The sequence below is a fragment of the Procambarus clarkii genome, chromosome 10, assembly GCF_040958095.1.
Source record: "Procambarus clarkii isolate CNS0578487 chromosome 10, FALCON_Pclarkii_2.0, whole genome shotgun sequence".
Lineage (NCBI taxonomy): Eukaryota > Metazoa > Arthropoda > Malacostraca > Decapoda > Cambaridae > Procambarus > Procambarus clarkii.
In genome coordinates, this window is record NC_091159.1 from 37073167 (window position 1) to 37096956 (window position 23790).

The window sequence follows — 23790 nt, forward strand, 5'->3', positions numbered from 1 at the left end:
ATAATTTGTGAGTAATTTTGTTGTATTAACAGGCTTAGGTATATTCAGCAATATGCTGCTGCTCTATTCTGTATGAAATAATAATAATAATAATAATAATAATACTGTACAACTACTACTACTATTACTACTACTACTACTACTAATAATAATAATAATAATAATAATAATAATAATAATAATAATAATAATGTTTATTCAGGTAAAATTACATACATTCAAAATGAGTTACAAACAAAATGTTGGATTTCTAGATAGAGCTAGTACATACTATGCCTAAAACCACTAATACGCGCAGCGTTTCGGGCATTACAGTGTAAAGCAAAGACAAGTTATAACTTCATCTAATATCCCCATCTCACAGGATGGTTAGTCATACATGGAATCGGGAGAGAACATGAAATGCGAGGCTGAACTATTAGTCTCCACCAGCAAACTCTGGGTACAGCACAAGAATATTTTCCAGTATAAGTGAGTGTATGAAGCATGAAAACACGAGTATAAAGATTTATGATAAGTTTAGAACCGGGCAGTACGCACATCCGCTAGGCAGTGTGACTTTGCTAAAATTAGGGTACGATATCGAAATCTATGGCAGGTTTATACAGGTAGAATTTACCTGAATTTACCTGAGGGCCACTAACACTAGTGGCCTCGACAAGGACAGGAAACCGGGGCTTGTCGAAGGTCCCCCCACTTGTCTTGATGATCTAAAAGTTGGATTTTAAAATGTAACAGTATTTAGTATAATGAATCCTCAATGGTGAACATTCCCATTGTAAAGCATTTGACAATGAGCTAGGACACACTCTCCAACACTATATTTATGATTGCCCTGTTATCAGTGATTTCAGACCCAAAGGTATGAAGTACTTAATACCTTTAAAGTACAAAGGTATTAAGCTCTGTAGCTAATTCATACCGTCAGTCACATGGCTGGAATAAGCAGGTAAGTTCGTATAGCAATTACTGTTGATTTCGGGGCTATACACAGCACTGTGCTGCTGTCCCCTTGGAAGCCGTTATAATGAAATAAGCCCTTAGGTAAATTCAGGTGACAGCGAGTAAGACGGAGCTCAGGAGTTTTTCTCTTGACCTTGTAAAGCTGTAAGCCCATGGATGTGAGGACATATTATTATTAACATCTTTATTACTCAGGCACACAGTATCATATGAAGAATAATTAAACCACTATGAAAATAGTAATTATTGTACATCTCTCAGTAAAGGTAGCGAGTAGCGCTTGATAAGCCATTCTTCTCTGTTCCCGATACGCTTTGAGATCTAGTCTATGATTGGCCATCTGCTCTCGTTTCACCAATCGTAGGGGGTTTATTAAACCTATTCCTGTTATAAAATAATTTCTTAGTGGTTATTTCTGATGCTGTCTACCAATTGAAAAAGAGCTACCAAAACAACTAGCAATTTTCTTTATTTTGCCAGTTCTCTGTCAGTTTAACAGTGAGGAAGGTGAGGGGAGGTTGTGTTAGTGTTCTGTGAAGCTTTTGGTAGTGAATAACCGATTTTAATCACAGGTGAGTTGGGGTTTTATGTTTATATATCGTGTTATCATATTTTTTAACCAAACAGTGTGTGTCAGGTACTGTATGAATGGTGTGTTTGTGGGTTTGCAAGACAAAATAAGTAAGCAAGTCTCACATAGGCTCATGGAATTGCTTGGTTGTTGTTGTACGTTGGATAATTGCCTTTTAAATTTCATGGCCTTTGTTTTTGTAAAGCAGGTTGTACAAATTTTCCAGGTATTACTGTAATGTTCACTAGTAAATCATTAAAATGACATTGTGGTAAAGCAAGATGTTCAGAACCTTTTCATATTTTGTTTATAAAATTTTACTGTTAGTCTACAAGACTAGGCTTAGTGTAGTATACTCAAGTTGAACCTTATTACATAAGCCAAATAGATTTGTGACGGTTTACAAGTGTAACTTCCTGTTCATTAGGGAAAGTGCTTAACCAGTATGACTACATTATACCTGAATTTACCCGAGAGCCACTAACACAAGTGGCCTCGACGAGGACAGGAAGCCGGCGGCTTGTCATAGGTCCCTCCCCCCCCCCCATTTGCCTTCATCTTTTCCAGTTGTACTATAAAAGTTGAGTTTTAGCAATTACGGTATCGGCGGGTAGGCGGTTCCATCGGTATATAACCCTGTGGGTGAAAAAGCATCTGTTTTCAGTCCTACATTGTTGCTTGTATAGTTAGCCATTTATACAGTCCTACTGTGTAACATTTGTTTGGTAAAAGTTTAATATAATAATAATTAGATCTTTAATACACACAAATCACAATGTGATATATCAAATGAACAAATCCACAAGGGCCATGATGAACTATGTTGTCTTCAAGGGCCTTCTTTTGACCATGTCGTGGTACAGTTGACTAAGGCGCATCTGGGAACATCCCGTGCGTAGACTCAAACCCTCATCACGACCCCAGTGGATTTGTTCAACAGATCTTTAGTTAAGTAAATGGTTAATTGTTATCTTTAATCAGATAATGATTAAATAAAAATATAAAAATAAATGGGTTGCAGTCCCTGTGGTGCAGTGGTAAAGCACACCCCTGGTGCTTCACGAGTACTTTGGCCTAGGTTCGTATCCAGGCTGGGGAGGATTAACTTATCTGGGCCATACCTATAGAGGGTTTCGGGAGTTCTTCTACTTCCCGAGCCCATCCTGGGACCAGGATTGACTAGGTGCCAATCGTTAACTTTAGCTTCTCTTCTCACCCAGCAGTAAATGGGCACCTGGTTATTAAACGATTTGGCTGCTCATATTCTGAGGAAAAACAGGATTAAGGACCTGCCTGAAATGCTGTGTGCTATTAGATTTAAAAGAATGTTAGAACTCTTGTGTGTGTATATATCTATAAAAAAATTCTCTGGCTGTTTCATTTATAAATTTTTTTGAAGCTGTATGTTTTGATTTTTTTTTATGTATTGACACTGCACAGTGTATGCCCAAAATTTAATTGTTAGGCTGGGGTTTGAGTTATTGTAACCACTGGTGTTGCCAGCTATTAATTCTACTTCTTTCAAGCAATACTGAACATATCTAGATATGCTTTCTAGACAGTGGACATACAGGATAGTGAATAACAATCTTAGCTAAATTTTTAGTAGTGCTTATTGTAACAAAAGGATACAAAACATGTTACAACTTGTGAAATGTATAGTTCCTGTACACCGAACATTTTGTTCATCATGGTTCATATTTGCTTGATGGCTATGTCATCATATAGGCTCATCCTACTGACTGTTGGTAGCATTTAGCCCTACTTGGTTAGGTTAGGTTATTTTAGTTTGGGTTACTGGGTATGGTCAACTTGTCACAATTAAGACATACAATTTCACAAGTATAATTTATACTACAGGTATCAACTTAAAATGTAGTTATTATGTTGAACTCAAATTCTGCTACAATGTACCCATATTGCATTTATCAGTTATTTGAAGGACCTGCCTGAAAATACTATGCTTTGCAAGAATGTGATGCTCAAACACCAATGTAAGCTAGATCAGCATTTAGCCTAATCGTGCATTTTAGTAAACTGTCACACATTAATTATTACTTGTGCATATAAAAGTTAAATACCCTACTGATGTCTTGGTCTCTGAAAATATCAGAATATTTGGTGCTGATTTAAGGTTCATCAAATGTTGAGCTTTAGGCTTTGATCAAAGTAATGGGACCTGTTGACCAAACCACACACACTAGATGATGAAAAGACATTTGGTCTGTCCTGGACCATTATCAAGTCATACTTGATAATGGGAACTGGTTAGATTATTCAGCACCGTGTGTGTGACACTACTGTTTACATTGCCCAGGGAGTACCATGGAAAGGTAGAGGACCAGGATCAGGATTTTTCAGGATCTGCCTGAAAAAAACATTTTTACCTTGTATGTATTAATAAGGTTGAAAAGGTTGAAGTGCAGTGATAAGTCTACTGCACTGCACCATGTTAGTTTTTTGCACAATTATCATTGTACAGCCCATCCTCCTTTTTGGTAGTACTGTACTTGGAACGAAGAGGGACCATAGTACTGTACATATACTGACGTACAATGCAATTAGAAAGCAGAAATCGGTTCTATTGAATTTGGACAAACCCGAAAACGATTTTCAACTTGTGTTGCAAAGACAAACTAGCCAAACCTAACCTTCCTCAGCCTTATACATGCTATCTGAGGCCTAATATGGTACATGTGTGTGCTATACAAGGCCTTGGAATATTTTAAGTTTTTCAGCTTATTTTTTTACTCTTATAAAGTGAATAGTACAAAATTCTGCTATCTAATTGCTTAGTACATCAATGTTTGTACTATGGTACACAGTTACAAAAAGTACTATCTAAACAGGAGAATGGGTTGCATTGTACTAGCCACTAGGTCCACTATACAGCATAAGGAAATAGCACTACCTAGCCTGATATATAGTTTGATTTTGTTAGAATATGTAAATTTCAAATAATATTGTTGATGGCAGAAAGATAAACATTAAATACTGTAAATTATCAATACAGTACAGAATTTTTCTTGACCTTTAGAACTAACAAGTTTACTGTATAGAGTTTACACTTGTCTTCATATTGACAGTGTTTATGTAGAACATTCAGTTCTGATTGGTCTGTGTTCAGGATATTCAATTCTTTAAGAATTTGGCTTTCAACAGTATCTTTTCATCTATAATTACCATGAAATATTCCTCTGAAAGGACATTTATGCATAGGTTTAACTTGTGCATTCAGTATTACCCGAGACAGTTGCTTTGTAATTAAGTTATTCCTCAGAATTAAACAAGTACTGTACCTGTGCATTCCTTCCTTATTAGTTCATCCTGTCATTAAATTTGATTTTAGTTGTTAGGCTGTGATCCAGCTGCATAATGACCATGCATCCTTAAAGTTCCCAAATTTCATTGATTTTAATGTGTATTTTATAATATATCCTGAACAGACTGCTTTAATACTTCCTGTGTACATTTGTTTAAATTCATAGCTTTCATTTCTTAAAATGGAGGTAGCTTACATTTAATCACTCATGTAAGTAGCATAAATAGCTTGCATAATGTTTTGTTTTAATCTCATAATTTTGAGAACATTTGGACAATTATCTTTTGAATAGTTGTGATGAATTCATAATCAACATTCATTAGGGTCCCAGTAGTAAAGTTTGGTTCATTCTCGACTCTCATTCGAAAATTCTGCGTTTGAATCTCCAGCGGGACAGAAATGATTGGGCACGTTTCCCATCATCTAATGTTCCTGTTACCTTAGGTACCTGGAATTAACCAATTCTAGCAGTTGGTCAGTTGTAGGCTGAAGGAACCTTGATAAACCTATTTATGCTTGACTGATTAAGTACAAATGTTAGATGAACTTGATCAATATGATAAATTTTCTCCCAAGCTGATATTGCATTCGATATTGTAAATGATTGGAACATTAGTACCTGTACCTCTTTGTGTACTTAGTGTCAGTAATGCTTATTCATTATTTGCTATTACTGAATGTTGAATTACATTTAATTACAGCCTTTTGTACGTTGTGAACGAATTACTAGCTGTGTCATGAACATTAAGTCAACATGACCATTCATTTTGTGCAATTGATTTTCAGGTTGGGAATAAGATCCATTATTATTCAGTCCAGATTTATAAATAATAATGAAACCTGCTGACTGTTTGCCAAATAGTAGTGTGAAGTTAGGGTCCAGTAACAGTGCTCTATGTCCATGGTTTACAATCTATGGAGGTTCAATCCCAGAGCAAGACAGAAACAATTGGGCACATTTCCTTTTGCCTAATGCCTCTTTTAGTCTAGTTTTAAAATAGATACCTAGGAATTAGTTCTTGTGGGTTGCATCATGGGGAAGGTCAGTAATTGACCTAGGTGGACCTAAATAAGCCTAAGTACAGTACATGATTTCTGTCCCCCAACAACAGGAATACTATACATATCTTGCATGGTAATACTTTCATTGTACATTTTTTTGTCAGTGAATTTGAGTAGCAAATTTTCTCATAAGGACATCATTATGAAATACACCCTTAGACTGTGTAGTGTTTTTTTCAGTGATGTATGTTAATTTATATTAAATTCTATTGTTTGCTTTATTTTCATTACTGTATCACATATGTCATTTTGCACACTTCCTTTACCTATATCCACCATAATACTGTACTAAATTTTCTTTGAATCTGCCCTTAAATGAAGATCATCTGTTGATATAGTGACAGTCAGGAAAATGATAGGATGGATTATGAGAACGTTCATATCTAGGGATTCCATAACAATGTTAATATTATTTTAGTCACTGGTGCTGTCCCATCTTGAGCACTGCGCACTTCCCTGTTCAGAGCAGAAGACATTTTTGAAAGAGGGAATACAGAAAGCATTTATGGCATGCATAGATATGATAAATTTATTAAATTGCATGATAAAGCACTTAAAATTATTGGAACTGTCTAAAAGCTTTCAAAATGTACTCTCTAGAAAGGAAAAGAGGGGTACCAAATAAATGGTATGTGGGTGCTGGATTCATGGAATATACTGGAAGGGTAGGTCTCAAACTTGCACAGTAGAATAGCAACATACTGGAGCAAAAGATATGGAAGGAAATGTAGAATAGAACCAGTGAGTAGAGGTGCCATAGGCACAATCAGAAAGTACTCTGAACATTAGTGATCCATTAAATACTCACAGCAAGCATTAGAAATATTGTTGGAACAAAGGTGGACTTCTTTCAAGAAGCAATTAGATACGTTCTTGCAAGAAGTGCTGGACCAAGTGGGCTGTAGTGGGTACATGGGCTTACAGGCAACCTGCAAGCAACAGCCTGTTGGATCAAATTATCAAAAGTTGAGCCTGGCCCCAGTCTGGACATGGGGAGTAGAAGAACCTTGAAACCCTATCCAGGTATCCCATTGCATGGTTAGTTTAGCTCTCCTAGTTCTGATCATTCAGCATTGAGCATTCAATGATGCTAAACTGATGTACTAAATTACCTGAACCTAACTGAGGGCCCCATGAATAGAAAAAAGGACATTGTGAGTTTTGCGAACCACTATGATTTTTAATTCATCAGTTTTTGGCCTTGTGGTATTTGCCAAATGTGATGTACTATTTGAGAGGACAGGTTGGATCACTCACTGTTGATGCTTGTTACTTGCAGTTGGACACCACAACCTACCTTGCCAGAAAATTATGAGGGACTTGTCAAGTTTCCATAGGGCGAATGGAATTGAAGTGGCCAGTTTAGTTTCATTTCATCTTTGTATAATTAACACCTAGTAGTTGTGAATAATTAACACCTAGTCGTTATGCCCATTATTAGCAGGAGCCATCTCTGCTCAAAAATAAAATTTGTACACTGAATAGACTCAATTTTTGTAAACATTATTTATAGGTCTCAAAATTAGTTTTTTAATTCACCATGTATGTATAGTGTAGTATAATCAATAATTTGTATAAATAGTTATTAATTTTGTTATTAACATAAACTTTTTTGTTTGTTTCAGACCTCTGGATTTGTACAGCAAATAACTAATACAAGGTCCTGATGAAAATGGGAACTCTTGCCACCTGTTATGATTGTGATAAGTGTATCAGGAATGCTATCAGTCATGTATGAAGTTTAATTCAACATATCAAGGGTATAAGAGAGCTTTAAAAGATAGTCTATATCTTTAAATCCTCTATAAAATGGCAGCAATAAACTTATTGTACAGCTGGTAATTACTCTGCTGTGGTAATTCGTGTACCAGCTGTGCTACACTCTCACCTTGGAGTGAGAGCACAGAGACTATTATTGCCACCTGATTAGTTACAGTAAAGAAAGTGTTAGTGTCACAAGTTAGCATTATATAGTGTTGTTGAGTACATTAACATAGCCATTCAAGATGAATGGGCTTATGGTACGCAAGAAGAAGTACCGCTTCCAGGTGGATGTGCGGGTTGAGGAGCTGCAGCATGTACCCTTCGTTAACCAGGTGCTTTTTGCAAAAGTGCGACTTCTAGATGGAGGCTTCACAGATCACTCCCCAAGGTAGAGTAAATAAATCTTAGATTTAAGTTGTTTTTAATACAGTACAATATTGTATTTTATTCTTAGTACATGTCCTGTCATACAAGTTTTACATTTATTTTTTTATCATGAAGTCTCGGTAATTCGGTACCCATGAGGTTAAGCAGGAGCCGGATTTTAGTCATTGATAATTTTTTCATTCTCCTTTGTAAATGTTATTGAAGTGTCTCAATTGTGAACTCTGTAGATTTATCTAGTACAGTATTATCTTTATGCAAAATTCTTTATTGATATTCTTTATTTGTGAAGAAAGTTATAAACTACTGTATTAAGTGTTTATTCACTGTATTGGACTTTGCTATACAGTAAATTCTTTTTCTTTATTTTTACTTCCAAAAGGCACATTGTAGATGACTGTTTAAGGTAACTACTGTATGTAGAAACATTGAGGCTAAGACTTAAAGCTGTTACCAGATTTAAGACCATTCTACAATGTATGTCCTTTTCCCACTCATCCTTATATTTCAGGTAAACTTAGAATAATGTAAATATTATAGATATTTTAATGACACTAGCATGTGACCAATAAGGTAAGTTATTATGTTCAAATCAGATTGCAGATACAAATATCTTTGCAGGAATGCATAGGGTATTGTATAGGAAGAGTAGATGTTCATCAATAAAAACTCACCAGGATCATTATGTCCATAGCTGCAATACTTGCCAAGATACTAAAGTCCTGTTCTGTGATATAATAATAATAATAATAATAATTTATTCATGAAAAATATGTATTCAAAGGACCTAAGATGGGTATATTTGAAGGTACAAGGGTTGCACATCAAATGAAGCCACACAAACCATTTCAGCCAAAAGTCTGAATAATTAAGAAAAATTATTTTAGGTATACAGTAATGGGTAAACACTTAATACTAAATGAGAAGTAATAAATTAGAAGAGAACATGCGAGATGTTAGAGAAATAACAATGTACAAACATTTGTTGGAAGAAATTGTACAAGAAATGGTGTACAATATAAAGGTGAAGCTTAATGATGACAGGCATTGACTACATTATAGAATCTGTAGTTTTAGCAACAGCACAGAAAGATTTAACACTATTATTCACCTGAATTTACCTGAGGGGCCACTCTCTGGTGGTCTTGATGTGGACAGGAAGCCAGTGGCTTGTCATGTAATTTGTGCTGATGATTTTGTCAAGCAGGATCCTAAAATTCAGTAGTGTTTTGGCATTTATCAGCAGGAAGGTGGTTTCATGGGGTTTATAACCATATGGATGTAAAGCATCTCCTGTTTTCTATCCTACTTTGTGGCTTGTTGGGCTTGAAACTGTTGATCCATGTTTGTGTTACATCAGACCAATTGAAGAAACTGTCTGGATCAACATTCTCCGTATTCTTTTAAGCATTTTAAGTTTCAATGGGATCAGCCCTGTCATGTCTGGTTTGCAGCTCCATGTGGCTCTCAACTGTTCCTGGAATGAGTCGAGACCTAGTTCTGGAATGATTTTTGTTGCCCAGTGTTGAACTTTGGAGAAAGTGGCTACTGCATATCTTTCTGAAGATGGTCTCCATGCTTGGATACAACCAAGCCATGTGGGGGCACACGAGATTAATAGTTGTATTCACCTAATTATATTCACCTAGTTGTGTTTGCGGGGGTTAAGCTTTGCTCTTTCGGCCCGCCTCTCAACTGTCAATTAACCGTTTAGTAACTACTTTTTTTTTCCACGTCACACCCCAGGAAGCAGCCCGTGATAGCTGACTAACTCCCAGGTACCTATTTACTGCTAGGTAACAGGGTCATTCAGGGTGAAAGAAACTTTGCCCATTTGTCTCTGCTTGGTGCGGGAATCGAACCCGTACCACAGAATTAAGAGTCCTGCGCCAGGACTCGTAATTTTGTGGCCCGGGTTCGATTCCTGGACCAGGCAGAAAAAAGTGAACAAAGTTTCTTTCACCCCCTGATGCCCGTTACCTAGCAGTAAATAGGTACCTGGGAGTTAAACAGCTGTTATGGAGCTGCTTCCTGTGTGTGTGTGTGTGTGTGTGTGTGTGTGTACTCTTTATGCTTGCGGGGGTTGAGGTCTGACTTGGTCCCGCCTCTCAACTGTCAATCAACTGGTGTACAGCTTCCTGAGCCTACTGGGCTCTATCATATCTACACTTGAAACTGTGTATGGAGTCAGTCTCCACCACATCACTGCCTAATGCATTCCACCTGTTAACTACTGTGTGTGTGTGTGTGTGTGTGTGTGTGTGTGTGTGTGTGTGTGTGTGTGTGTGTGTGTGTGTGTGTGTGTGTGTGTGTGTGTGTGTGTGTGTGCACAACCACCTGTGTGTGTGTGTGTGTGTACTCACCTAGTTGTACTCACCTAGTTGTGTTTGCGGGGGTTGAGCTCTGGCTCTTTGGTCCCGCCTCTCAACCGTATGTGTGCACAACCACCTGTGTGTGTGTGGGAGGGGGGAGGGAATTAGTTACAGTTGAATGATTGACAGTTGGGCCGAAAGAGCAGAGTTCACCCCTCGCAAGAACAACTAGGTGAATACATCCGGACACTGGCATCTTCTCCTCCCCCATGTTTGTTGCATTATAATTTTGGAGCAGCTGACTGCTAGGGGTCAGATATTAATATGTAATGTAGCATGGTTTGTATGACATAAGGTGGTAGCATTTTCAATAGATTTTGAGATTCTTGTTTGGTTTATTATTTATTCTTGTTTGGTCTATTTTTTCCTTTTGTTTTATTATAATAAAACTGTTACAATATGTGAAACTTGCAGTGACAGTCCTTCCAGCAGTTCCCGTGGTGAAGTGGTAAGACACTCGCCTGGCATTTCGTGAGGGCTTTGGCTTGGGTTCGTATCCTGGCTAGGGAGGATTTACTGGGCGCCAATCGGTAACTGTAGCTTCTGTTTACCCAACAGTAAAATGGGTACCTGGTTGTTAAAAGATTTGGCAGGTCGTATTCCAGGGAAAATTAGTATTAAGACATACCCAAAATGCTATGTGACTGTACAAGAGTGTAAATATATTAATAAATGAATACAAAAAATATGAAAAGTGTGAGCGTTTACTAAGGTTCAGTCAAAATTATTGGTATTGCTTTGATTCGAGTATTGGCACTCTTACGAGTTGTAAATCCACAATCGACTTGAGAATGGTCCAGGACGGACCGAAACGTCGTCGTCCCTTCATCTTCTAGTGTGTGGTCTGTTCAACAAGTTGTAAATCCATCTTTAATACAAGAGAAATCGTGCTCCGATTGTTACATAACCCGCGACTCTTGCGGAGAGCGCAAACTAACCAGTGCATGGTCACTGTTTTGGGCGTGTAGATTAGCAGCATCCGGGGCGGCGCCAGCTGGTGGTGGTTCCCTGAGTCGCCCCAGTCGGTAGAGGATGTGAGAGGTAGGGGGGAGGGCATTGTCTAGCTGGCAACTCTAGCCTTTGCATAGATTCACAGCAAGCATTTAAAGAGCTAATAATAATAAGACTGTGCGTATAACAGAAAAACTATTTGAAGTTTGTGTTCAGTGTTTAGGGTTTTCTTGCATTTTTCTTGCATTCCAGGCCAACGGTTAACCACCATTAAAGGTCGGTCATTGTAGATAAGGCTAGAGATATGGGACCGTAATACTTAAGTCGTCAGTTGCCTAAACTGTTCCAACGTGAGGCAGTTGAAAGACCACATTGACTTGCCTCTTAGTAGTTCCAGATGAAAGGGGAGGAACGGGAATATATGTATGTATGTCACACACTAGTCCTTACATTCTTGTAAAGCCACATAGTATTTCGGGCAGGTTCTAATTTTCCCTGCAATACAATCCGCCAAATCGTTTAACAACTCTGTTCACTCATTCACTGCTGGGTGAACAGAGGCTTACAGTTAAGAATTGGTGCCTAGTCAATCCTACTCGGCCAGGATACGAACTCGACCAAATCGCTGGCGAAGCGCTGGGGCGAGTGTTACCACTGGGCTACGGGGGACTCAATAATAATGCCATTCAGTACATCCTGTAGCAAATAAGCAGAGATGTTTAAAGCATGCCCTGGACAAATGAAAGAGTAAGATTCACTGGGTGTAAATAGGAGCTGCCTCGATGGGTTAGTCGACCTTGTTCATTTTATTCTTATAATTTTAACTAGCTCTAGTGAGACGTTGCGTGGTTTATGTTGTGCAGTTTTATGACCCTGCCTCAGGATTAACAAGAATTCGCTTGAAAACATATAGCGAAAGTTTATCCCAGCATCACGAATCTTTATTACTGATATATTAAGAACATTAAAGTTACATACTCCTGAAATAGAACAAAGGAAGACATGATTTAAGTCCATATATGGATGATAAGCGTTATGAAAGAGGATGTAATGATGTTGAAACCATCAACTCCACGTCAGCTAAGGATTCTAAGTGGACAACTTTTTTTTTTCTTTTTTTATAAAGATATAGGTGAACTTTAGAGTTAAAGTAGAGACAACTGCTAAGTAGCGTCGAGCAAATCCCATGGTACTGAGAAGCGCACACGCACACGGCCTATTAATATATAGAATGTAACGCATAGGTAGAATGAATGAATTTGAGTGTCGTTGTAGAATAAGGTCACAAATCATTAATTTAAGTGTAGGGCTCCGACGGCACACTAGATGTCAAGGCCAACATCTTTATTACCTTCTCTTTAAGAGGGACTGCGCCGTTCTCCTGCCCACACATCCCAATAGTCAGTCACTGCCGCATGCTTTTGTGAATTTATCGCATCTACTTTTGATCCGTATCCTAGGGCTTCACGTCTCTAGCGATCTTTTGCGCGTTCACCAGTACGGGATGTGTGTTTTACCACTTTGTAGCTATATGAATACAGTATCGGCTATCTAAGCTCTATTTAACACGTGCAGTATTTACCCCCCCCCCTCCCGCCCTTCTCGCCCTACTTCAGTCTTTTCCCTATTACCCTCCCTCACACCTGCTGAAATGAAGGTGACGACCTTGACATTTTAATTCTGTTGAATTTTGCCTCCCCATTACATTCGGTGTATCTGTAGGTTGTGTGCAGAATTTCCTTTTCTAACGCCCTATCCCGGCTCGCTTCATTAACAGTCTGATCGCTCCGCTAGTAACTTATTTCTCTTTGTTAAATTCTTTGTCACATTTCACTTCGTGTATCGCGTATTATTCCTGGTTGCTTCCCTCGCCTCTTATCTCGCAGCATCTCACAGATGTTTAATTTCTAAACTCCTCTCCTCATGCACTTTAGTTTATTTTGGTCTTACACAAATGCGTGCTATATATAGCCTTCCCGGCTTGCTGCCTTCTTTTGATAATTACTTACACTAGTGCTTGCTCGTCCCGCCCAGCGCTTCCTAGTGTGTTATGAGGGAGACAACGCGAATACTTTCAGGGTGAATGCCCTTCGTAAGACTTTTTTCTGGATCAGCTCGGTTCCTTGCTTTCAAGTTGTATTTGAGTTAAAGACCATAAGAGAGGGCTGATGCATTTTGAGGACGGGGTGCCCTTCTTACAACAAACCACCACCCTCCCACGCACGTACAGGTACTAGTACCAGAGATAAAAGGTTTGAACTATGCATATAAGCAAAGTGAAATAAAACTAACGACATAAAGGACAATAAACACTATGTTTATAAGTTTAGAAATACTGAGGAGAAATAGTCTCGTTCAGGTGATGAACCAACAATGTGAGGGGGGGGGGGGCACAGGTAAAAGATGGAATCTTGGAACCATAGATGAGCCAGACAAATTTGTAAGAACATGCTAGAATGCAGTGAACTGGCCACTCTTCAGGTTAAAGAGTATGATGGCAGAGTAGGCCTACTGGGAAGTCGGGAGGTCTAAAAGTATCATGTGCAATAGCTACAAGGCGCGGGTCTCAAGAGCCACATCTCCCCCGTAGACAGAACTAGGTGAGCATGAACACACACACACAGATTGAGGACTACGAAACTGAAGTGACGAACCCAAATTGAAAACTAATGGAACCTGAAGATGATGAAAGCCACGGGCTCGGAAAATATATATCGCTGTGGTTCCAGAAGCTGCAGCAGCAGCAGCATTGTGTAATCCTTTATTATATAGTATTTAACTCCTGCCAGGAAAGGGTAATTACCAAACTATTGGGAAAAATGGCTAGCGTAATGTGGTGCCAATTTACAAAAAATTAAAATACCAAAACCACTATGCTATAGACCAGTGTTACTAACAAGCTTCTCTTGCAAGCTAGCAGAACACTTTAAACATCTGCATTTTTAAATGGCACACAATAGCTGAATAAAATGAGTGGCATAGAAACGTATGCATTATGCAACTAAACGTCAGATCACCACCTTCATCCCATTTGGCAATCTAACCTACCAAACCAACTAGGGAATAATAGGTTATTACTGTGAATGTTAATATCCCATATAATAATTTAATAATTATTATTAAATTATTATTATAATATGAACATTACATTTGCAGTCGAGCTAGTTGATCCACTATTAATCCTATACTGTACTTAGTTGCTGAACAAATTCAGGAGTTTTTATCTACCTCTAATTGCAACAAATTACTGTATACTATTCTGAATCCTGTAATATACTACATTATTTTCTAAATTACAATGCTAGAGTGCATTTCATCTGTTCTCTAAGCGCTTAAATTCTTTAATTGCTGTACAAGTCAAGGCTTTTCATATAAAAAATAATAAGCAAGTCCTGCCTAGATATGTCAAGTCTCGTCACGTGTATTCCCATGTCTTGTTATAGTTGTGACTGTACCCTATAATAGTACTGTACAGAACACACTTATTCTTAGCATACCTCTTACCAAAGTTATCCTGTAGGTTCAGTTCTCAAATGTTCCGTTTAATCTGGCTTAATGTATAAATATATACAAGAGTTCTTACATTCTTGTACAACCACTAGCACGCATAACGTTTCGGGCAAGTACTTAATCCCAATTGTCACACATGCACATCCTCAGGAAGCAGCCTGTAGCAGCTGTCTAATTCTTGGGTACCTATTTACTGCTAGGTGAACAGGAACATCAGGGTAAAAGAAACTCTGCCCATTTTTTCCGCCTCTGCGGGAATCGAACTCGAACCCTTAGGACTACGAACCCCGAGCGTTGTCCACTCAGCCGTCAGATTTGGTATCCACATTGTAAATATTTTTATGGGATTTTTAAAGCAGTTTTTCCTGCAATGTTGTAAGATATATTTCTGCAGTTAAGACATAAAAACTTAAATTATATTTGAAAACAGCTGCCAAGTCAATTCTTATAGAACTTTGGTGCCAATTTAGGTGCAACTAATTGAGTTTGATTCCCAATCATTAACTCTTCCACACATTTAGAACTACATTTAACGCAATCTAGCAACATCGCTTTGAAGATCCAATGATCAAACGTTTAATACGTTTTAATTATAAAACATAATGATCGCTCGGATTCAAACACATTCAGGCCTACCATTATCTTTCTTTCCATATCGGGCGTTCCATCCCCTTTCTAAGATTGTTAGCCAGTTCTTGTGGCTTAAGCAAGTCATATCAGGCCGTATCAAGTTTATATTTTTCAAATTCTTAATTATATCCTTTGCCATACATAGGCTTAGTGCAAACTTCAGTCATTATATTTTGGGAATGTCAACATTATGTATTAATAATTTAGTGGCAAATTTGTTTAATTTCGCTAACCATGTGTTGGGCTGCCATCGTATGGGGCATTAGACAATGTGGTAGCGCAGAGTTCACGTGTCATTTGGTCGACCTTCACCTCTATCAAGCATCGATAGCCCTTGACGTCAGTCATGCACCACTCGTCGACTCTTGGCCTCGCCGTTGAAGGGGGCGAGGTCTCCAGCCTTACATATGGTCAAGGCTTGGAAAAGGTCGTGCAGTGCAATATTATTTTTTTGATTAACAATTTGTTAATCCTACAAAACATTTAATTATCTAGCATTTGTCAATTGACAGTACCCATTTTTTTATTAACTTATTTAGGTACATCTGGATTCATGCAGCTACCCAACACTATATGAAGGAGAGTACAGTGTGCGTCAAGAGCTACGTGATGCACAAAGATACCCCATCATACAGGATAGTCATAGAGGGCCCATGCAATTAGCAGTCTGCACTCAGGTTAGGGAAAACTATGGGGTCGTTATGAGGATATCCCCAAGAATACGAGAATTAATCTTGATAGCAAAGTTCCAGGTTACTATTGCCGGTAGGTCTGAAAGGTCTAATGACTGGGCATTCAGTAATGTAGTGCACGAGATCATGACCCAGTTCCTGCTCAGAGTTTGCACCTGGAGTGCTCAGGATTGGGAGGGTCACCACCTGCAGCAGGTAACCGATAGCTCAATCTGATCCTAGAAACCACTAGGAAGACTACTATGTCGCATTATTTTGGCCGGAAATAAACTGAGATAAACAGTATCTGCAAAAGTATGCATTAAATAGTTTTTTGTCTTTTACTTGCTAACTTCAATTTAAAATTAATTAGGCCTCATTCGGTCTTTGATTTTCATAGCAGCAGATCATCGTTGACAAAATGAGTTTAGATAGCCTCATCACCTGTCCTTTACAAGTTAAACGTTAAGCTACCAACAAATAGTCTGTTCTTAGTCTAGTGTTGTCAGCCTTTCGTGCTCTGTTCTAATAGTATTTAGGAAATAAAGTTTTTTTTAAGTTAAATTTGGGGAGCCTCGTGACCCTTTACGCAGCATTTTTTTTAAGATAATCACAATTGTGATGGAATATATGAAATGTTACTTTTGTGCCCCAGAGTTGATTATGTTGTAACATTTCCTGCCCTGAATAACGCCAGGCTTGCAGCTACACCTTTCTAGTCAACCTTGAGCGATTTTTCTCGCTCGTTGGTGTTTAATTTTGAGTTGTAACAATGGTGGTTATCCTATGCCTTGGTAAATTTACAGGAGATTAATTCCTCGTAATTTAAGGTGGTCGGTATTTTTAGCTAATTGATAATGTTGTATTAGCAGTGGTTTACTGACCGAGATGTGGGAGGGGTGAGGAAAAGGTTAAACTGTGCGCTGAACCAGACTGACCTGTTTAAGGCTTGGCAATGTAAAACTGGTACACCGTGAGTAGTCAGTGAAGTATATGGATACATGTATAAATGTTAAGTTTGGTGTCGTCATGGATGCAAGCTGATGTTGTAAAAGTGATAGAGGTGAATTTGCGGGAAAAGTATGCTAAAAGTGGACAAGTGAGTAGGAAAGGAGACTTGTTTGAGTGGGGGCGGTATGGTAAAAAAATGTTACGAAACGCTTTTATTTCGAGATCTATCAAAATCTGAACAAGGTATAACTGTTCTTAGGAACTGATCTGAATATTGAGTCAATGTGAATTTGGTCCTTCAGGGCTGTGGCAGTCATTTTTATTTAATGCTTATTAATATCGAAAAATGCAAGACTTTGCACGTGGTGCATAACCCACATTACAACTACCAAAATATTACCTTTAAGCAGAGTGCTGAAGAAAAGGACCTTGGAGTCAGAATCCACTATTCACTGAAAGTTGTGCAATATGTAGCTGTAAAAAAAAATAACGAAACCCTAGGAATAATAAAGCGTTGAAAAGGAAACTTAAGACTTAATGAAAAGAAGGTAGTGATTCAACTGTATAAACCTCTGGTGTGACCCACTTGTATTATTATATCCAAGCATGGAGACCTCATTTTCAGAAGGACAGCTGTTTTGGAGTTTTGGAGAAAGTACAACACCGGGCAACAAAAATAATTCCAGAATTAGGTGTGGCGTACTCGTACCAGCAACGGTTGAGGGCCACAGTAACACTACAAACCAGGCATGATAGAGCGGAACTCTTCGAAGCTTTTAAAATACTAAGCAGTTTTGAGTGTTGATTCCAGACTGTCTTCAAAAGGTCAGATGGATCAAGAAGCAACGGGTTAAAGTTGAACAGACCACAATGTAGGACTGAAAACAAGAGATGTTTTTTCACCCATAGGGTTATAAACCCATGGAACCGCCTAACCGCCGAAACCGAAATGCCAAAACTTTTAATTTTTAAAATCCAGCTGGGAAAACATGAGGGGGGGGGGTGGCCTTTGATAAGCCGTCGGTTTTCAGACCTCGTCGAAGCTACTAGTGTGTTCGTGGCCCTCAGGTTAGGTAAATTCAGGCAAACGTTCAAAGTGACCATTATAGTGGTTTCAATTGGTTTACCGACAGGACTTTTTTATATAACTTCTTTATGTAAAATTTTGCCTAATTTATGAAAATTCCACGTCTTATTGCATTGGGGATGCTGCCAATGTTCACTATTGATACACATGACAGATTCATACACAAGACTAGTTTATAATTCTTAATAATCAAAGACGGCCACAACATGTCTAATCAGATATTGTAATGTTTAATTTATACAATTTTAAAAAGTTATGGCTAATCTAGAGTTGTTCAGTCAAGCTTTTTGGCATTGATGCTGTTGCTATTGTTCACTACAGGATGGGGGCTAGCGTCCATTTTCAAAGCTGGCTATCTTAACCATCCTGGGAAAAAATATTTTCTCTATCTATAAAAGGCACATGTACAATGAGGAACTTTACCACCCATATAATAGTCCAAATTTTGTAGTATTGAAATTCAACATAGTTTTTACGAAGCTTTCAACTTCACACTCTAGGCTTAATATAAGCAATACTTGGTCTAATATGGTACCCACATGCTATATCATACCTGGAATTTCATATAGTAGGCCTAAAATAGGGTAAGTTATCTGTTCTGCGGTATGGGCTTGCAATTTCAATCGTGCAAAATGTAGACTGTTACTTGGTACTTAAGTACCATATTTTGTACATACAGTACTGTACTTTTATTGTGGAGGATGGGCTGCAAAATAGAGTAGGCCTAGCTTTGATAATTCACGGCTGTTGTGTGAAAGTAGAGGGTGGGGGGGGTGTCTTGGTGCTGGGGACTGTTTTATGAAGGTTTACTGTTTTGGAAAATCCAATTAAAAAGTGCTGCATCGGAAATTAGCCAGAATATGAAATAATGGAAAATAGTACAGTACAGTACTCCCAATCCAACATATTTACACTATAGTTATTTTAAATTGATGGATTTAAAGAATCATGATTGAGAACGGGGGAGTGGAGGAGGCCGTCTTGACAAAGAGCTTGCTGCACGCAGGTTTTTTATTTGTTCGTGTTTTCTATATATTTTATCTTCAGTGTGCATTTCCAACTTTTCGACCTTCATGTTGTAAACATTGTTAGAAAAAAAATAATTCTCAATTTCAATTCAAATGGAAAATGTCATGTTTGTGTAGAGATGTGGTGTGGGTGTGAGATGTTGAGTGGGAGGAGGGGAGGTATGTGTGGATGGGGAAAGACGTATGGGGGACGAGCGTCTTCTATGTCTAGTAAATACTTATATTAACATCTTTATTGACAGTTTAATTACAATTTTGCCTAGTCTGAGGATTTCAATTAAGTCTTATTAAAGCGAGGATAATGCTGGTATTCACTGTCACACAGGACAGAGGGTCATACACAAGACAATAGGTCAAAACTGTAGGCTGAAGCGTGTATGTGTGCACATTTATATATATATATATATATATATATATATATATATATATATATATATATATATATATATATATATATATATATATATATAATATATATATATATATATATCATGGTTACAATCAGTTTTAATGTATGAATATGTAAAATCGACTTTGTATTGTGCACTGCCACACAAGGGTAAATACTACTACGTATCCATCCACATATCTATCCACATTTAGGACCAGTAAGTCCTAAACCCTGATATTCATTGTGTGTTAGCTATGGGTGGCACGATTGTGTCACCCATATGTCGGCATGATTGTGAACGGGTGACGTCTGGTGCAAGAGCAGAGATCGATATCCGCGTGGCCTGGGATCCCCAGTGTCATGGTCGTTGCTGCTGCAGGAGGCGGAGGCCTGGGACAACAAACACCCCATACCCCGCAGCTGCCGGGATTGGCGGGGGGGTGTTTTGGCAAAATGCCAGCAATCAATAAGTTTTACATCTTTCCAAGTTTGTTGTTGTAATCGTTTTCAGCTAAATTTTCTCTGGAATAGTTGCTGCTGACGACGAGTAAGTAAACGACAGGAAAGCTGCAAAGGTTGGTGTTTTGAGCGTAGCGTCACCGCCTCGTCATAGTGGTGACGTCAGGAGTGACGAAGAAGTGACATCACGGACGTTCTTGCACCACTACAAACCTGATCAGAGAAGGTGAAGGGTGACGCGGACACACCTGGCTACTTTGTCTTCTGTTTCATCGCGGAATTTTCTGTGACCGCATCTATTCATATGAAACCTACTCGGATTAATCATAATCATATTGAATTATATTTATAAAGCCTGTGGTTCTCTAATAACTGATAGATGGAGCAGTTAGTGTACAGCTATATTCTCGCCTATCACGCGAATTTTAATAGCAACACTTAAGAGGCAGTTGTAAATTGCATGGTGGCAGTTTAGGTGTGATAGTAAAATATATATGTCGATGTTGCAGATCTATTATTTAGACCTATATAAATTTATGCAACGTGTATTTGCTGCCTGTCAGCATGTTATTTTGATCAGTCGTAATATTATCTCGATACCTGGTTTGTGTTTTAACTGTTTTTAATGTGCGCGCGCGTGGGGAGAATGCTTCTCATGGCACCTTCCACATAAATATCATCACTGCTGTACTGTGGCTTATCAGCTTGAGATAAAGATCTCGCAGCTTTTGCAGAATACAATAAGCTAATAACCAGTCCATGAAATTAATTGACGCCCTTGAGCTGTTTTTTGTGGTAATATCATGACAGGTGGTGGTTTGGGGGTGATGCGGCCTGTTGAAGGCCGGCTGTTCGTCACTCATTCTGGATTTTAATGTAATTTTCCTTGGTGGCAATGCAGTCTTCCCCGTCTTGCATCATTACTCAGAGCTTATAGTATGCTATTACTGTCTAGATCAACCTGATCAACCAGGCTATGATTCATACGTCAGACTGCGAGCAGCCGTGTCCAACAGTCTGGTTGACCAGACGAGACCGGGCCGCGGGGCAGTTGATCCCCGGAAGCTACACAAGGTAGCCACAAGGTAAGGTAGGTGGACGCTAACACGGTTTAGCCAGTAAGAGACGCTTTTTATCATAGTGTCGGACTTAGGTTTTGATAAGGGATCCGTTTTTAAAATTGATCTACCCTAATACTAGTTCTTGGAATCGGTCATTAATTAGCGAGTGTGCGTGTTGTTGGTGGTGACGGAGGGGGGGGGGTGATTGCAAGGAGGGGTCGAACGTGCCGCCAGCAGAGTCCTGCAGCATGGCGCCAGGAGACGGGTCAGGTTTTGTTTCAAGGCTCTCTCTCTCCATTTAAATGCATATACAGTACTTGTAAATGGGGCTTTTACAGTGATTATGAGCAATATGTTCTATTTAATGAGACCTTATTATTAAATGTTACAAGTTTTAGTCCAGCCATGATTGGTATTGATTGATGTAAATGAAAAAAGAAAAAAAGATCCATAGTTGGCCTGCATGGATGCTGAAAGATATTTTGTGAAAGTAACCTCGCTACAGCAATATTTTAAGTTATACATATTTCACTGTAGTTTGTTACATGTAGTGTGTGTAAATCACGAAGAAAGTGACAGGTGGTAATTTACAAATATTTCAATCAATCGGTTCATCTACTCTCTCCCTCCCAATACTGTGGCAGTTTAACAACAGTTTTGCTCTCGAGCGTCTTGACAAGCATCTCGTGCGTTGTTTCTAGCTTTTTACTTTGCCAAGTGAAGGTGTTTGTATTCTAAAGCAGAGCTATAAATTTTAATTGTATTTAGTTAACTTTTTTCATACATTTTAAAGAAATGGGCCATAGCTTGGCACGGTATTTATCCGTCTGTGTACTTGTCTGATCTGTAATTTTCATTTGTAATTTTTTTCCAAACGATTAATGTAAGATTTTTTTTTTTTTGTTGGAGGGCCACTAAATAGTTTTTGATGAAGTTGTGAAGGCTGTCCATATGTATATACAGTAGAGACAACTGCATTAATAACTCAAAATCCGTGATTTGTTTACATTTGAAGGTATAAAATAATTTTGTATAGTTGGAGTTTGTTGCAAATTAGGGTAAATAAGTCTGGTGATGATAAACGATCTGAATGGAAGTTTTGGGAATTAGTATAGATCCTTTCTGGGACGCAAATACTTTTGTTTTGAAGTATTAAGACACCGTGGTGGGCTGGATAAAGTAATAGAGAAAACCCGTTTAAAATGAATTTGCTTAATCAATAAAACCAAGTTGTGCCTTGGACAACTGTCTGTTCTTTATTGTATAATCCGTTTTTTTCAAAATGTCTTTTATCATTGTTATGGCCTGTTGCTGTCAGGGGCTCAAAGCAAATTATAATAGCCTGTTATTTCCACCTTAACATACTGAGGAAATTAAATACTACACACAGCGATTATAGATAAGAATGATTAAAAGACCGAGGCAAGATGTTACCAGTATAATTCAAACTGAGAAATAGTAGTAGTAATTAACGAAAATAATAAATAAAGGTGCATATGAATTCAATGGTCCATATAATGCAGGAACGTGGCAACACTGCACTAAAAAGTCATTGCCCAGTAATCTATTACGTAGACAGTCAATATTAGTTATGGACCAGCCACCTGGTGACAAGGAATTAATTATGCCAAAATTAAACTCTAAAGAATATAACCCCACCTCTGGTCTCTGCATTTAAATTAACACTATGCATGCATTAATACATGCATTAACATCCAGATAATCAGATAATATAAGCCAGATAGTTAATAATTAAGATTATTTACACTTAATACATGTATTGTAGCCAGATAATCACGTCCTAACAGTAAGTGTTCTAAGATTTCTCAAGAAATCGGAGCCCGGAGCAGCACACCTGTAGTCGACAACCGTCTAGTGATTTAAAAATAGTTACTGGGGCTGCTTGCTCCTGACTATATTGCCATACGGCTTCCACCATTTCTCTTGATAAATTACTGTTTCAGAATATTCTTGACAAGTGAAGACATACAACTGATTACATTGTTCCTGACCAACACTATTCACCATTAATCAAATACTTGTAGGCCACAAATTTGATACATTAACAGACAAAAATCTGGGAAGGCAAGTTTGACATCTTAAAACTGAAAGATGTAACCAACCATTAAATTCTTCACCTGGGGAATTTGGGCTAAACCATAATTAATATTACATTTGAAATATATTAAAGAATAGACTGGTTGCATAAATTCACAAATATCATAATATACAAATGCAATCATGCCACATTAAGTATACATAATTACCTGTCAAGCAGGCAGTTATATATACAGTACCTGTATATATTCCAGAGTGCTATATAATCATAATGACTAAGCGCTTTCTCCTGATAGATCCCTTCCCTGCCAAGCAACTAGTTAAAGCAAACGTGTTCTCGTGTTATTTGCCTATATTAAGCATCTGCATTACTGTAAATGTAATATGCAAAGAACTGAACGTGCCACACTTAAATTTAACATTATCAGTGTCGTCTCGGCCCAGGCCGGGCTCTGGAAGTAGAATAACTCCCGAAATCATCTTCAGGTATGTAGATTTCAAGGTAAGCTGGGCCATGGAAAATTAAATTACTCTCTAAACTGGGAGTGAAATTAT

The 23790-nt window shown here is 38.2% G+C and overlaps 1 protein-coding gene across 3 annotated transcripts in view; it reads left to right on the forward strand.

Annotated features, from left to right (window-relative positions):
• Window positions 1–1379: 1379 nt before the first annotated feature.
• The window catches only part of LOC123745301 (EEIG family member 2), a 283313-nt gene continuing 260902 nt past the window's right edge, over window positions 1380–23790 (forward strand). For all 3 annotated transcript variants that reach the window (XM_069321872.1, XM_045725708.2, XM_045725726.2), the window contains exons 1-2: window positions 1380–1535; window positions 7544–8070. In XM_069321872.1, the coding sequence (XP_069177973.1) occupies window positions 8043–8070 (28 nt within the window). In that variant the 5' untranslated portion in view covers window positions 1380–1535; window positions 7544–8042. The remainder of the gene's footprint in view (window positions 1536–7543; window positions 8071–23790) is intronic.